This window comes from Cyprinus carpio, chromosome A7 (genome assembly GCF_018340385.1).
Source record: "Cyprinus carpio isolate SPL01 chromosome A7, ASM1834038v1, whole genome shotgun sequence".
NCBI lineage: Eukaryota > Metazoa > Chordata > Actinopteri > Cypriniformes > Cyprinidae > Cyprinus > Cyprinus carpio.
In genome coordinates this window covers 11050057-11066062 of record NC_056578.1, presented here as the reverse complement: position 1 = coordinate 11066062, position 16006 = coordinate 11050057, and the positions used below count along the sequence as shown (strand labels likewise).

Genomic DNA, 16006 nt, shown 5'->3' with positions numbered 1-16006 from the left:
CATTATACACCAATATTCTCAAAATGGTCCAAAATCAGCGCTAGACAGAACCCATCAAGATGGGTATTGGATGGAATGCTCTCTCTCTCTCTCTCTGAATTAAAATTTTATCATGGCACAAAATTAACAGACCATCTGGTCCCCCCTAAGACCAGGGCATTTCCTCTACAGGCAGATGATCCAGTCTGTTAATTAATGCTCTTTATATTATATGTGTTATAACCATGGATCTGTATCAGAACAAATTAAAAGAGCAGAGAGTTTGATATGAATCTTCATATAAACATATACACGTGTGTGTGTGTGTGTGTGTGTGTGTGTGTGTCTGTGTATATATAATGTGTTGGAGTCAGATTCATATCAAATACTAGATAGATAGATAGATTCAAATATCAAAGTCAAATATCTGTTAACGTCATAAATATATCAAAGTTATATCAACTATTAGCCTCTCTGCTCTCTAATTAAGTGTATAGAACAGTACAATTTATTTCATATTTTATATGTAAAAAATACTGAATGATTGTGAAGCCTTTCCTGTAACGCAGATCTGTTCTCATCTCAGTCAGGAATGTCTCCAAATGTCTCTTAACAGAATAATGTTGAATGTGAAGGTGATGCATCTATGCGTGAAGCACATAATGCGGTTAACACTGAGTTAGCCATAAAGAAGCACATGCACCGCGTGTCACCTCATGAGGTAATCTGTCAAAGGGTGCACAAGATAACCCTTCCCCCCAAAGCACTACCCCTAATGTCCCGTCCCAGACCCCCTGTAGTTGTGATAGAAGATGTAATCTGAAACACTCGGGTGTGGTCCGAGTTTGGGGGCAAATGTAATGTGGTAAAAAGGGCTCTGGGCCAGAGGGGTAATGACATTAACCTAAACAAGTTTTGTGCCGCAACATGCCTGCAAAATTAATGTGCATGTTTCCAAAAACTTTTTAGACTGAGTTTAAAGCCAAATTGGCCTGATTGCTAATTATTGGATCTGACACCAAAACAACCTAATTTTCTTTCAGTTTCTCCATTATGTTGTAGATTTAAATGTGTTACATCAGGTGCAAAGGCACCTTCTCTGCAATGTCACTCTAGCCCCTTTTCTATTAAAAGCTTTTAAGCTCATAAACGCTCGGACTAAGTGGTCTGGAGAGAGACCGGTCGCCTAGGCAACAGCACACTCTGCTGCTTTCAGTCCCCAGAGGAGTCGTATTTCACATTTAGATTTTCTGCCTGCCCGACTTCACTTTGTTGGCTTTCAGCTAAAAGCTTTTTGCTGCAGCAGACTGACAGAGACAAAAGAGCAGAGGAAATGGGGAAGGTTTAGCTAGAAGAGGAGGGCCTTAATGGGCTGTTGCCAGGGTAACTTGACATCATGCTGACGAACTTCCCTCTTTAAAAGCTTTTAAAGCGATTGCTCCAGCCCTCCAGGTTCCATTTTGAGGCCTCTTAACTAAGCATGGGGGGAAGGGCAGCAGAGGCCTGTCTCTCGCACACACAAGCACATGCTTGAGAAAGCAAAGTAAGGCCAGGAAAACAGACTGCACTGAGAAAGAATCAAGCTTAAATCATAAACCTGAATGAAAGGTACATAATCTGTTCCTAAAATGGCCTCTGAGGACCTCTGCTTTAGTTACACAGTGCCGGGCTCGAACGAGAAGCACAGGAGGGCTCGTAACTGGACGGATTCCGAGATGAAAGCTCTTGTGTACATTTGGGAAGAGTATGTGACAGAGCTAAAGAAGGCTAAGCGCAATGCTAAGATCTACGAGACAATGGCTAAGCAACTTTATGAATTAACTGGCGAACAGCGACACAGGGAAGAGATTAAGATGAAGATTACCAACATGACTTTCCAATTCAGGCAAGTAAATACTACGCTATCTATCTATCTATCTATCTATCTATCTATCTATCTATCTATCTATCTATCTATCTATCTATCTATCTATCTATCTATCTGTCATTTGAGTGCCCAACACCTTAAAATAATCAATAATCATATCAATAATCTGTTTATCATTACACAAGTGTCTACTCTTACAACTTAAAATGTGTACTTCCCTTTGTTCGTTTTGCTCAGTGTTGTGCACACTTGAGCTCGCATTGGCTATGAGCTTGGAGTCGGATGCACGCGATCGACGCATGTGCACTACCTACTAGTGTTGCGTGCGCGCACTGCATGTGCGATGTGTGGCGCTATTTTACTGACATTCGCGTACAAGTCTGCTCTGAAAATCGGGCTACACGCGGACAGCAGCGGACTGTACTGATGACGAAACTTACGTCAGGCGTCGTGTCCTCCACAAGCGAAGTATGCATACTTGAGAAGCGCTTGGAGGACAGCAATGCAGCCAAAAGCCATTCTAAAACGAAACAGCGTTCCAGTTTGATAATGTCTAGATCTACATATCGAATTCAAATAGCAACATGGAACCAAACACTCGTCTAGAGAGCCAAGGCAGCATATAAACAACGTGAATCAAATCAAAATCACTTTGTTACATCGTAGTAAACAAATGTAGTGTTGGGTAAAAAGGTTTTGTGTGCGTATAAACACGATGCATATAGTATACACGAAGTACACAATATTCAAAATACTCAGTTATATTATAGAGATATAATATATGAAGCACTGTTAAAAAATATTAATTTTAGTCTGTTTATTCAGGGGAAGAAATGTGAATGACTTTGACCACTGTGTGCTTCATTACTGGCCATTTTATGCATTTAAAATATTGTACCACAGTAAACAATTATGAGTAAGTGTTTAAAACTGGCTGTAATGGCTTTACAAATGGTTAATTTTAACCAAAAGCTTCACAATTCCCCTAAAATATCACAGTAAACTGTTACACTATCATTATCTTGGTCCATTTTGAGTGCAGACTGGTGTGATAATTACTTGATTCTACATTTTCTGACCTATTCTCTTATGCTAATACACCTTTAAAGACAATATGAAGTAGATAAAGTATTTACAATTCCTTCAACAGATTATGCTTTCTACTGCATTGTATTAATAATGCTTTTATAATCCAACCAATAGGAAGCTGAAGTACACAGCTAATGGAAGCAGTGCTACACCTGATTGGCCATACTACAAATCTATTGAGAGGATCTTGTCAAAGGTACCAGACCATGCTCATATGAGTCCACCGAACCTCTCGACGTCTGGCCCCTCCACCTCTCAGCTCGAGACTTCTGTGCCCCAGTCAGCTCCACCAAGTGGGTTTCTACCTGAGTACACGGGTTCCTCAGAGGAAAGAGAAATTAACGATGAGGAAGAAGGCCTAACAGAGAACTCTGAGAGTTCTTCTTTTGAGACCAGGTAACATGTTCAATCTGATCATAGATCCATTTCAGAATCATAATTATGGAATTATAAGTGCATGGTTGTCCATCTGCAGGTCACAGCCACATAAGAGGCGGAGGCTTTCACATGTGTCACTGCGCCGAAAGAAGCTGCGTGTCCTGGACGCAATGCTGCAGGAGCAACGCAGGATAAGCCATGCCGTCGAGGAGGCCTGTCATGAAGTTCGCCGTGTTATGCATCAGCAGAACTTCCTGCAGGTGCAGAGCCTCCAGCTTCAGGAGCGAATGATGAACCTCCTGGAGAAGATGATTCCTGCTTCATCTGCCCCTTGTTGGCCAAACCCACCAGCCTCAAAGGGTTTAGGAACACATACAACTGAGTGACAGGACATCAGATACGGGATAAGGACCTTTTTTGTCTTTGCTGAGAAAGTGTTGCAAAGCTATCTTAGTCCAAAAGCTATAACCAACTAGTTAGTGGTACATTTTAGACCTGTTAGGCACTGTTAAGTCTTCTACAATAAATATGTTACTCAAAAATGTTGACAGATGTAACCTACAAAAGAAACTTTTGAAGAAAACACTATTTATCCACATCTGATTCCAACTCTATGAATCAAAATGTAGTTCTTTGTTCATCAAAAGTTAAAAGGTGATTGTTATGTGACACAAAAGGTGTTATGAAATCGGATTCATTTGATTTCTAAATTGCTGTGTTAGCTACTAAAAGACTTCGTGGTTAATTATTTAGACACATGGTTGACTGACATCTAAAACAGTTCAGATTTCTTTTAAGGCATTCTTTAAAAGGATAACATGTTCAAGAAAACTCCAGAAGGGCAGAAGTTCAGGTCAGACAGATAACACCAAATGGTTGGTGATGATGTAAACTGGATTAGGCTGACAGAGATTCAGAATGGTAGAGGACAATCTTAGTTTAGTTAGTACCATTACAGTTCAATGTTACCATTACACTGTTATAGCATAGCATAGCACAATTTAGCAAAATGTAACATGTTACTAAATGTTACAAAATGATATAGTTTTGGTAGCAGTTTATATGCTGACACTCATATTTAGCTTAGATCTGTTATATATATTTACCGTTAAATATTAAAATATTGTATTAAAAATGATGATTATAATACACCCCAAGTAATTTTGATATTTTTGTCAGATGTCAAAAAATGTCTAGGTGGTGCAACTGTCCAAAGAATGTAAAAGAGAGAAAAAAAGTGTCATTAAAAAGTTGAATTCTTGAAAAAAAGAAATAATAAATGTTGGCATAAGGTAGTTCAGAATAATCTTTTATTGTTCTTTTTTATTTATTTATTTTTTAAAAGGGAATCAATATTTGTCTACCAAATTAAAGTCAGTGACTGAGCTCAATATAGCATACTACCCATACTACACATGTGTCTAAAAGATTTTTCCAAATCTCCTTTTTATCGTCTTGGACTATCTTTATTTGTCACTTAAACTTAAAGACTCCCAAAAGTGGCCAGATAGATTGAACCTGACTTGCACCCAAACATTATAATGGTTAATGGACCACCACATGCTCTTTAATTCTTCTTAATGTGCAGACAAGATAGTTAATCCTTTCTGCTGTGCCTTAAATTGTGCACATAGTAATTAATAGCAACAAACGGAGTACAAATATGAAGTTGAACGCCTCTCTTCTTCTGTATGTGATGAACTGGCCTGTCAAGGCTTCACAAAAGGTATCTGTTGATAGGAAAGACGTTAGTGCTCAGTGACCTGGGTGTGGTGTCATGAATAGAAACCAACATTTTTAAAAATGGACAGTAAACTTGTATGTTACGCTTATATAAATCAAATTATTGTATTTATATTACACCTCCTGAATACAGCAGCTTGTAAACTTGCCGTATTTTACTGCTGTTTTAAATGCTAAATGTGTCAGTAATTCAAAACATTTACGTTAATACCTACTGTCGAAATAATCGTCTACTATTAAGTGCACTCTGTCACTAATAACAGTATTAGTAGATAGTAAATACTAAAGTAAACACTAATAGTAAACAAACTGCTGCGTTTTTCCAACCACCAATGAGAGCGCCGTATGTATTTGAATATTGAGCATGATTGACACGTCTGTTGACCAATGAGAAAGCTGATATCAGTTTGCAAAAGTTACGGTGCCATAGTGACAAGAGAATGACGCTTTGTATTCCCAACAATAGTGAATGGCAGCGGTTCGAGGAGAGTTTCGAAATAAACGAAGAAAACTTGGAAATTAAAAAGATTACCGGTAAGTGCCGGTATATACATTTGTTGTTAATAAATACGTGAACTTTAAGTGAAAGAGGTTCGTGTGGGACGCCAGTTTGTTTACACATACTGTGAATGAAGTGTTCGGCGTATGACACGAGAGAGCTCTCACAACAATTGGGTAGTTTTGTATCTGTCTTTTCCTTTTAAAAAGATCATTCACGTTCATAATTTTGTCAAATTTTTGAAAAAATTAGGTTAAAGTAGTTCAGTGTATCCAATTTATCACAATTTGAATAACGTTTATGATTTTTTTAAGTTAACTTAGTAGCCCTGCGTTATGAATTAAAAATAAAATAAAATGTAAAAACCGTAAAGTGGTTATAAAATGTTTTATTTAATATTGTTTATATAATAAAATATAAAATTATATATTTACAAATATTTGTGAATATGATAAATAAATATCACATATATCTATATAACTTATGAGTTCAAACCACTACATAAAATAAAATGAAGAAACTGTTTGTTTAGAATTGTTTCAAATTATTTAATAACATGCCACTATATATATATATGAAGAGTTTATTTGCAAAAACAGATAACTCCGTTTTTAATTTTCAAAAATCATGTTTTTTGTTATGTTATCATGTTTTTATTGGGTTTTATTGTGTTAGTTAGCTGTTTTTTTTGTAATTTTTTTAAACTTTACTTTTTGAAAATTGTTAAAAATGGACATTTACTTTACTTCAAAAAATAACTATTCATAAATATATATATATATATATATATATATATATATATATATATATATATATATATAATCCTTTTTTACCGGTATATAAATGTCCTTATAGCTTTTAAAAGCTGATGCATCTGTCATTATGTAAAAATTAACTCTTTACAATTTGTGCTACAAATAATAGAAATACGAGGAGAGAGGTGTGGGGTTAAAAGTCTATCTGTAGGCCACCTCTTTAAAATCTGTAATGTTTGTGTGTGTGTGTGTGTGTCAAGGTTTATTTCTCTATTATCATTGTACAAATTATAATTGATTCTGCTATTTTTCTGTTTTCAATGTGAAGCATTGAAAACAGAAAAATAGCATTTCTTAGAAATAAAGTTGACTTGACATATATTTGCAATCTTAATAACTATTTAAACAAACGAAAAGTCTCAGATTCTATCACATATTCTAACCTTAGTCATTTTACTCCCCTCAGGTTGGATCCTTAGCAGTGCAGCAAGATGATTGTTCATGGTTGGAAGTATATCGGAACGAAAGGACTATACCATTACAAATTGTTACTATTGTAAATTCCAGCACCGAAATGAGAGTTTTGAAGCCAGCTGAGTCAACAATGAGGCATCTGGACCGTCCGACCAGCCCGGCGGTCCGCAGGGTGGAGATGGAGCGTGGCAAAGCTGGCTACGGATTCACCATTGCCGGCCAAGCACCTTGTGTCCTTAGGGGAATAATAAAAGGGAGTCCGGCGTACAGTGTCGGACTGCTGCCTGGAGACCGCATCTTGCGTGCGAATGATACAGATGTATCTGAGGCGTCGCATGAAGTTGTGGTGAAGCTGATTGGTGCGTCATCACGATCACTGTGTTTGCTGGTCACATCAGGTGACAGGCCGCCCATGGCCTCGTGCTCCAGTGACAAGGAACTGGGTTGTCAGAGTAAGAGTACACTGCCGTGGCTCAATCCTGGAGAAAAGTATCCTTTCCCCAACAGTAGAGACATTAGGGAGCCGATGCTTCAGTCGGTTGGAAGTTTTGATACTGTCTTTGAGATCTCTGATCAGGACACCATGACCACCCATCAAGAGAAGCAGAAAAAACAAAGACCTTTTTCTGAACCAGAAATGTCTTATTGGCTGCAGCAGCGAAGATCAAAAATCCACGCCTATAGTCTTTCACAGGAGGACACGTCTCGAGTCGTAAGTGAGGATTCTGTGTTTTCAGACCTTCAGAATCAGAATGATTTTGTATCTGACTCCAGCATCCTGAACGTTGCAATGATTGTGGGATACATCAACTCCATGGAACTGGAGCTAGTAATGTCACAATCTGAAGAGGAGGCATTGCAAACCATCCGTGAATGCATCAGTCAGATCGGTATTGAGCAGAAGACCCATTCGCTGGTCATGATGAGGGTCAAATGCAACTGTGTTCAGCTTTGTGATGACCGAGATGTCGTTCTAGCATCTTACCCAGCGGAGGACCTGGCACTTTGTGTCATTTGCACAGAGGACAGCAGGTTCTTTGGCCTCGTCTCGGTTGATTCAACCAAAAATATTGACAATGGGATGCAGACAAGCACCCTGAAGACATTATGTCATGTCTTTTTCATAGATCCGGAACTTTATGAACACAAGGAGCACCAAAGCATCATAGGACACTTTGGGATTCCCTGCACTCCGGATCCAGACACTCAAGGCTGTTTGGAGTTTCCTCAAACTCCACACTCGATTTCACACTTTGTGTCTGTCCTCTATACCGACATGGGAGACTATATCGAAAAACTGAGACTGAAACTTGACAGCGAGAATCCTGAAGAAGAACCGCAAAGCACATGTAACAATGGCAGTGGCAGCGACGGTGGGATTGGAAATGCTTCGCCAGAGGATAGAGACAGTCTCAGTGGCCAGTGGAGCTTAACATCTCCAAACATTCCCAACCCACCACCACCATATTATTCCCAGCACAGGAACAACACACTTCTCAAACCGGAGTGCAGGTGCCTTCTGTCTGAACCGCTAACAGGACCTGTTCAACCTGTGACTCAATCAGGTGTCTCAGCCAGGGCAGATAGTTCAGCTTTTACTCCTCTTCCTCTTAGTATACAATCTAACTTGCCACCTAAACTGAGAACCAGTCAACGCAGACCTTCCACTGGCTTAAAGGCTCGCTGGCAGAAATCTCGTCCCAACAGCACTGAATGCTTGGTGGAGAGGGACATCGATGAGCCCACAAGTAAAAGCAGCACCCTTCCTCCTGCTATGGAACAAATCCCGACTCTCAGATCGATACCACTAGAAGATCTCAAACATCCTCAGAGAAGGAACTCCACCCCACAGCTGACCTCCAGGTTCTTCAGTAGTGCAGCCAAGAATAAGGATAGGGAAAATAAGGTCAGAATAAAGCAAATATCTGCTGACTTTATATCTGAATCTGTTGTAATACTGCACTGTATATATAAAACCTGTGGTCAACATTTAACTATGCACGTGGTAGGGTATTTGTGAAGTCGTGGTGGTTGCTAGTTGTTTTTTAAACATTTTTTTTTTAAATAATGTAATTAACCTTATTAAGTATGAGTAATAACAATAGTGATGCTTACACCAAAATAATTTACAATATAATATTACAATGAGCTTTTTACTGCTTGTCCACTATTGTTTTATTAATCAAACGAGACAATCTTTGCTGTCTGCCCAGCGGTCAGTCTTATGGCAGGTTTATTGCCAGTTTGCCACCATGCTAAGTTTAAGGGCTTAATACAATGAGCCACGGAACAGATGGTGCTGTAAGTAACAGGCACAGCAGATGGAGCTATTGGGTTGATTAGGGCAGTTCAATATGATTACACCGGATGGATCAGCTTTAGCTCTATTAACAATGTCGAGAGTCACCTAGCAACAATTTGTCAGCCGTGTGAAGGAACAGAAGAATATTATTTTCTTCCTTTCACTGAGATGATTTATTGCTGGGGCATCTGTCTCTCTCTGACATGTCCTGCTCTTCAGATTTAATTTTGAAGCCTAAATTTAATTTAATTTAATAAAAAAAATGTATTAGATGTAAACTGCTTCTAAAATTGATAAAGTAATTTAAACAATAAACATTTGATTTAATAATTTACATAATACATTTTTAACCAGTTGTAATGTCAGTGGTGTTGCAGTAATATATCAACAGTTATGTGTTACATTCATTTTGTGAATGTACATAAAAAATATAAGAATCTTTTGAAAAATCAATTTTGATTTTTCAGGGCAGTTACCCTGTTATGGTGTTTACTATCAGTAAGGTAATGTATTAAAATATTGATAAGTAATATTACGGTCAATTGTAACAAATTAGGAGTAACAACTTATAAAAGAGCATGGTAGCCAAGTGTAAATTATTTTGTTTTTATATATATTTTTTTAATTCCACAGTTATGTAGTGGGATCTGGAATTAATAAATGAGTTTTTTTATTTATATGGAAATGCCACTGTATGGTAAGACACACATTACTGTTATTCACATTTGCTGCGGCAGTCTCTTTTATTAAATTACAAAGGATTGTATATCAACTGTAATCATACCTCTAGTTAATTTGTCTTCTCAGAGATCCTTATTTTGGGCACTCACAAGGGGACGTTCGTCTGTACGAAGACCATCAGGTCCAGCTAAACGACTCAGTCTGGCTCATTCACTAAATGACCTTGAGGTAAGATAAGGCAGTTTCTGTTTTGCCTCCAAAGCACCCACAGCATACTGTTAAATCATAGGTTTTGTATTTGCTGCAGTGCTCATGCATCATATGACCAATGAAAACAGAGATATAGGTGTGTTTAATTGTTTTGTTATCAGTACATAGGAGGGTTAGTCAGACTGTATTATGCTCTAATCCAATTCAAACTCCTGCTTCTTTCATTTGAGAAAACTCGTTTCTTTTCTCTCTCTAAATACACAGTGGCCTTTGTAGTGTTGCATTATTCTGAAGCACAATGTTTTTCTATTTTCAGTAGACAGGGATAACCATGAAACTATTATAAGCACATGGTGCTCTGCATGATAATGATGGTAATATTAGTATTCTCTCCCAAATGTAAAGAAGCTTTTATGTGGCTGGACAGTCTGAAAACACACATTACTTTGACCTTTAACCTTCACTACACTTCTTTTTTTTCATCAGTTTTGCTGTGTTCATTTAGAATAGTACAACTACAAATAAAAATAGTTTACTCCCCCTCATGCCTTTTCAACCCATATGTAGCTATTTTTGTGACACACACAAAAAAAGAATTTGCACTACTCCTTTTTATATGACAATAATTTGTAGTTCCAAAAAGGTTTTGAAGCAGATTCTGAAGTCATGGGGTAGTTTTGTGTGACAAACAAACTTAGCTTTAATTAGCTTTAAGTTCCTATTCAGTGAAAACATTCCCCCCAGTCACTAACTTGATGTGATGTGTAAAAAGACACCATATTTAATTTAAATGCAATAACTTACAAATAATAAAATTCAGTCTGTTTGTCGCGTAAAGCTATCTTATGGCCTTAGAAGACAAGGAAGGAATATAGTGGAGAGGAATACACTACTAATCAAAAGTTTGGGGTCAATGTTTTTGAAAGAAGTCTCTTTTGCTCATCAAAGCTGCATTTACTTGATCAAAAATACATTAAAGGTGCAGTAAGTGATTTCTGAGAAATGCTGTTGATATTTGAAATCACCAAATCAAACACGACCCTACCCAAAATGATCACACCTCTTGATAGCTCCACCTCAAAATTCACCAACATGCTATGCAACACAGGCAACTCTCCCATCATGAGCTGACACGCCCCTTACTGCTGATAGGGTAGATGTGTGTTTTGGTGTTCGGCCCAATCCACTTTCCACAGCGTTTCTCAGAAATCGCTTACTGCACCATTTAAACTGAAAAAAACATTGTAAAATGTTATTATGATTTAAAATAATAATTTTCTATCTCAATATATTTTAAAATGGAATTTATTCCTATGACAAAGCTGAATTTTCAGCATCATTATGCCAGTCTTCAGTGTAACATGATCATTCAGAAATAATTCTAACTTGCAGATTTGATGATCAAATAACATTTCTTATTATTATCAATGTTAAAATCATTGCTGCTTAATATATAATAATATTTTGTGGAAAGTGTGGAAACCAGCAGCTATTTGAAATAAATTTGTATGAAATAAATTTGAAATAATTTTTAATGTCTTTATTGTCACTTTTAATCAATTTAATGCACCCTTGCTGAATAAAAAGCATTAATTTCGTTAAAAAATTTTTTTTATAAAAAATCGATGGCCGTTTTTGTTTTTGGAGGAACTATTCCTTTAAGTCTTGGTTTTGTTGCATTCTTCAAACAAAACGTTGGTAACATTTCGTACCTTTAAATATTATTTTGTGCACACAAATGGAGTCATGTGGATTTTAACCAGCAAATTTCTTGAGGTTTGAAGCTGGAAAAGGTTTGTCACCTCTCCAAGTGTGGAATCTGAGAGGAGTAGGATTTCCCTTTGGCTTTTCCTGGAACTCGAGGCAGGCTTTTTAACAGACCTAATGCCCCTCTGCTGGTCAGGCAGACTGGAAAGTGTGGTTATGAGAACATCAGTCATGCTGGTGCTCACCAGGAGAACAAGAGCAAGAGGGAGGGGATGTGAAATGGAGAGGCTTGTTTGGTTGAAAAATGCCTGGTCTAAGCATGTTTTTTGTTGCCAGATAACATCTAAATGAAAGGCTATTCAGCTCATTTCATATAATGAACTCAGCAGTTTTGTGCTAAACCAAAGGAGCTGCAACCATCTCCACCTCTATTTTTTTAATATCAGAAAATATATTTATATTTTGTAATTTGGCTTTTACATAGTGCAATCATCTTTATAACATTGACAGTAACCATATGATTGCCGTTTTAGAGTTTTTTCTCATTGTTTCTAATCTTATGCTGGGTCCCAAATGATGCACTATACACTATGCACTCATAGACTGCTTATGCACTATGTACTCAACCATGTATAGAATGAATTATATAAGGTTATTTTGTTACTCATAATCGGAGTCTGATAGCCCCTCCCTCTTCAGTACATAATTAAAGCTGCTATACTTGAGTGCATGAAGTGCCCAACACTCCACACTTATACTTTTCGTTATTTAAGTGCATCATCCGGGTATTTAAAGTGCACTTTTTCATTTTGGAATTTTCAGTGTGAACACACTACTCACACTATTTATACTACAAAAGTGTATAAGTACGCGATTTGGGATGCACCTCCAGTCATTGATGGATTGTAAATTTGCTTCAACAATCTCTTCTGTCTTGTCTGACGCAATTCTCAGATCTGTATGTTCTGATATCAGCAAAGAAGGAAGTACACCGCAGTACACTTTAGAACACCATGGACATTTTTTACTGAGTAGTAACATTTTTATGGAGAAAATGAGAAGCGTCTTTCATGATGGCAGAGAGTTTGGGCAGCGTCCACCCCTTGGACAGCACCTCTCTTAGCACCAAGTCTGAGCCAGGCGTCTTGATAAAGCTGCAGAGTGTTTTGGCAGCGCTAGTCTTTCTGCTGCTTCCAGCACACAAATGCATAGAAGATTGCCGCTGCCACTACTGATTGATAAAGTGTGTTGTAGAGTCCTGTGCACAAAGAATATGTGTTTGTAGCCCGGTATGTGGAATTCTACTAGTATGCAGCAGCAGAGGATGCTGTATGCTGTTGAGGATACTGGACAAGGAAATAGTCCCAGTTTGGACTTTATCATCCAAACTATTATCAAATGCTAATGAACACAATTGTATGCTGTTACCGTTGATAGTTTCATAGCAAACACATGGTAGATTTATTTCCCAAGCAATTGTGATTTATAGCTGATTTATAACTGCCGTGGGTTTGTATCATATCAATGATGAAGAATTTTAATATTGTGGAAAATCCATCCAGTATTGATTTCTACTCCAAAAAATCTGTTAGCAGGTAAATGACTTATAGCTCTTTGTGCGAGTGACTGTACTGGAACAATGAAACTATATTTCAAGTGTTCCAATAGTGATCCTTCCTTCATAAAGTGGGACATGATCGCTTTTTCCAGCGTCTTTATAATGTGAGACGTTCAAGGGGTGAAGGTTTGGTTACCCTGCTGGTATGATGCTTTAACTACACCCCGAGAAAAGGATTTTTATTTTACTAAATTAAAATGAGCCAATGCAACACAGTTTAATTTCATTTTATTGTTTTTTCTGTATAATGAAAGCTTTCCTAATCCATTTGTTAAAATTTTTGGTTGCATTTAACAGGGAAGTTGATTACTAGTTCCTAGCATGCTTTGTGTGTGACTGTCACTGAAATGGGAGAGTAAATGTTGCTATTTATTTTATGTGTGTTTGAGAAAAACAAGAAAAGAGGAAGGCTTGTTTGTGTTTTATGTGAGGATTAAAAAGAGTCTCTGTTATGTTCAAGTTTTTGTTGATACGATTGTGCTGAAGTGTGGAGCTTGTGCCTAGGTTGAGGATGGGTGTGTGAAAACAATGCTCTATTTTACTTTATCGAGCCATTACTGCACTCAATACATAACATATAGTTAAAACTGCTACATTTTAGCATACATTTTAAAGTATACTTAAGTATTGCTAGATATTAGTTAACCTGTAAGAGATTTGTTTGATGTTATTAGGAGTTACTCAATTCACAAGGTATAAGTGTTACGTGGCAATTTTATGTTACATTTTTTTTGATCGGATGTCATTCAAATGTAGCCTTGTATTTTGCATATTTTTTTAAAAGGAAATATATTTTATGTTGCTTGCCAGTTTAATGTGTGGTCATATTTACTAATGTTTGGCAAATTTTTGAAATCCATTCATTTCAATAGGAAACTATGCAATCAGTAATTTCATGTGAGGATGAAAGATTTGGCCAAAAAGATGCTTCAAAATTCACCACACTGACAAACAGAATGCTGCTCACCTGTCCTATTATGCTCTTTTACAAGGTTTTGATTTTGTTTTGGGGGTGTACTAGAACAAGCTGTCATACTAGGTTGTTCAAAAAACATATATTTTCCTCGTATTTTACATTATTTCAACACCTCTCTCCCCAGTCTGGCATGAACGGCTGGAATAGTTCCTGCATCAAATGAAGGCCAGCCTTCTGAAATACGAAATGCACTGTGATTGGAAAGCTGAGCCAGTCTGTGTTGTGATTGACAGCACTTGGCACCTGGTCGGGAAATGTCATGCCCCTTATCATAGCCTGCTGTGAGCTTCAGTGTAAATATTGTGTCAAAATCAAATCAATTTGAGGGAGATTTAAACCCGGATGATTGTAACCACTCTTAATTCGTCTGCTTTGGGAAAACTAGCGTGTCTCCGACATAGTGATAACACCAGGTCTCGTCCAATTCGTCGATCTTTGTGATATCACAAATCCCGGAAAATATGCGTTGTAGTCCAAATGAGTCGTTAAATAAAATATCTCCTTTTGAATTGGAATTTGAGCTTTGTAACTTTGCAGATCTTTTTTATGCTCAAACAGCAACATTACAGACTAAGTTGAAAAAGTGAAAAAGCGTAATTGCACCCCTTTAAGCATTCCTGTCTGTCAAACGCTCCATCAGAGCTTTCTCTAGTGCATAAAAACTAAAAACATTATTTTAAGAAAACATGTAAGTGAGAAAGTCTCCAAGCCTCAAATCATGAATTTAGAATTGAATCTGAGATTCAATGAATGCATACAAAATTAAATCAAATTTTTGAGTTCCCTTTTAAATCAACACAATATCACAGCTTTTTTCAGTATGTCTGAGGGAGTGAGGGTTTATAACTAGTGGTGTTAGTGGGAGGAGGATCTGTCTGAAGTGCAGAGTGAAAGGAGATGGGAGGAGGTAAAAGGGACGGAGCGCAGGAGGGAAAGTCAGACAGGCTGAAATCAAGGACAGAGCTGGAACTAAAAAGACAGACATATTCACTCCAGCTTCATCCTGTGAACTCACAGAGAGTGCAGCTGAATGGACATGTTTATTTACACTGGGTGTCTACAAGAGTTCTGAGGACTAATAATACTTACAAATGGAGCCAACTTTAACTCTTCACTCTACTGTAAGTTCCCTCCTGAAGTTACTGCTTCTGTTTTGGATAAAACTCTTATGAAGTTTGTTCTTCATAAAGTTAGAATAGGTAGTTTTTAGAAATTCATTGTCCAAAGTGTTTCTTCGGTGCATTGACAGGAGCATGTGTGGTCTTGCTTTGGAATCTGTTGGTCCGTTTGGAGTAACTCCCTGAAATGTTTTGGTGGAATCTTTATACTTGCTAAACTTTAAGTAAACTATACTTGAAACTGATGACTTCAGTGCAGGATTTCTCAGCTGGACTCAAATTTTCCTCTGTTCCTTTGCTTTGGTCTTCTACAATGAAACTGCTTTGTTCAATTTAGCCTTAAGGGATCTGTCAACACTTCTGAAGTGTATACACTTTCACACACCTTGCTGTCATTGCAAAACATACAGATAACATTACCTAATTTGTTGTTCTTTCTTTGCTTTTTACGTATGTTTAGATGGTGAGTTATCTGTGAGGTCACTATTATGACTTAACTTTCAAATATCTACTCCCAGATGAGGCAAAACATACTTTGACGCAAGCCTGTACTAGGTATTAATTTTTCTTGGATGATTTTCCTTGCCAGTATTTGTCCGTATTCCTTGTG

General features: G+C 37.4%; 2 protein-coding genes across 4 annotated transcripts in view; both read left to right on the top strand.

Moving 5' to 3' along the window:
• Positions 1 to 399: 399 nt before the first annotated feature.
• On the top strand, positions 400 to 4429 carry LOC109094000 (myb/SANT-like DNA-binding domain-containing protein 1). The gene is made up of 3 exons (XM_019107672.2): positions 400 to 1864; positions 3050 to 3331; positions 3411 to 4429. The coding sequence occupies exons 1-3, from the start codon at positions 1608 to 1610 to the stop codon at positions 3697 to 3699; spliced, it is 828 nt and encodes a 275-aa protein (XP_018963217.1). The 5' UTR covers positions 400 to 1607; the 3' UTR covers positions 3700 to 4429.
• A 218-nt stretch (positions 4430 to 4647) lies between these two features.
• The window catches only part of LOC109093997 (regulator of G-protein signaling 12-like), a 35817-nt gene continuing 24458 nt past the window's right edge, over positions 4648 to 16006 (top strand). Inside the window, exons 1-3 of one of the 3 annotated variants that reach the window (XM_042759616.1) lie at positions 4648 to 5590; positions 6777 to 8690; positions 9894 to 9995. In XM_042759616.1, coding sequence (XP_042615550.1) covers positions 6885 to 8690; positions 9894 to 9995 — 1908 coding nt within the window. In that variant the 5' untranslated portion in view covers positions 4648 to 5590; positions 6777 to 6884. The remainder of the gene's footprint in view (positions 5591 to 6776; positions 8691 to 9893; positions 9996 to 16006) is intronic. The other 2 variants (XM_042759615.1, XM_042759614.1) reach the window with 2 other exon arrangements.

What these genes read in the sequence shown, in the direction of transcription:
- LOC109094000 (XM_019107672.2), top strand. Translation starts at nt 1,608, where the DNA reads ATGGCCTCTGAGGACCTCTGCTTTAGTTACACAGTGCCGGGCTCGAAC. An exon ending in AACATGACTTTCCAATTCAG is followed by an intron (nt 1,865 to 3,049) that starts GCAAGTAAATAC and finishes TCCAACCAATAG; the next exon opens with GAAGCTGAAGTACACAGCTA. An exon ending in AGTTCTTCTTTTGAGACCAG is followed by an intron (nt 3,332 to 3,410) that starts GTAACATGTTCA and finishes GTCCATCTGCAG; the next exon opens with GTCACAGCCACATAAGAGGC.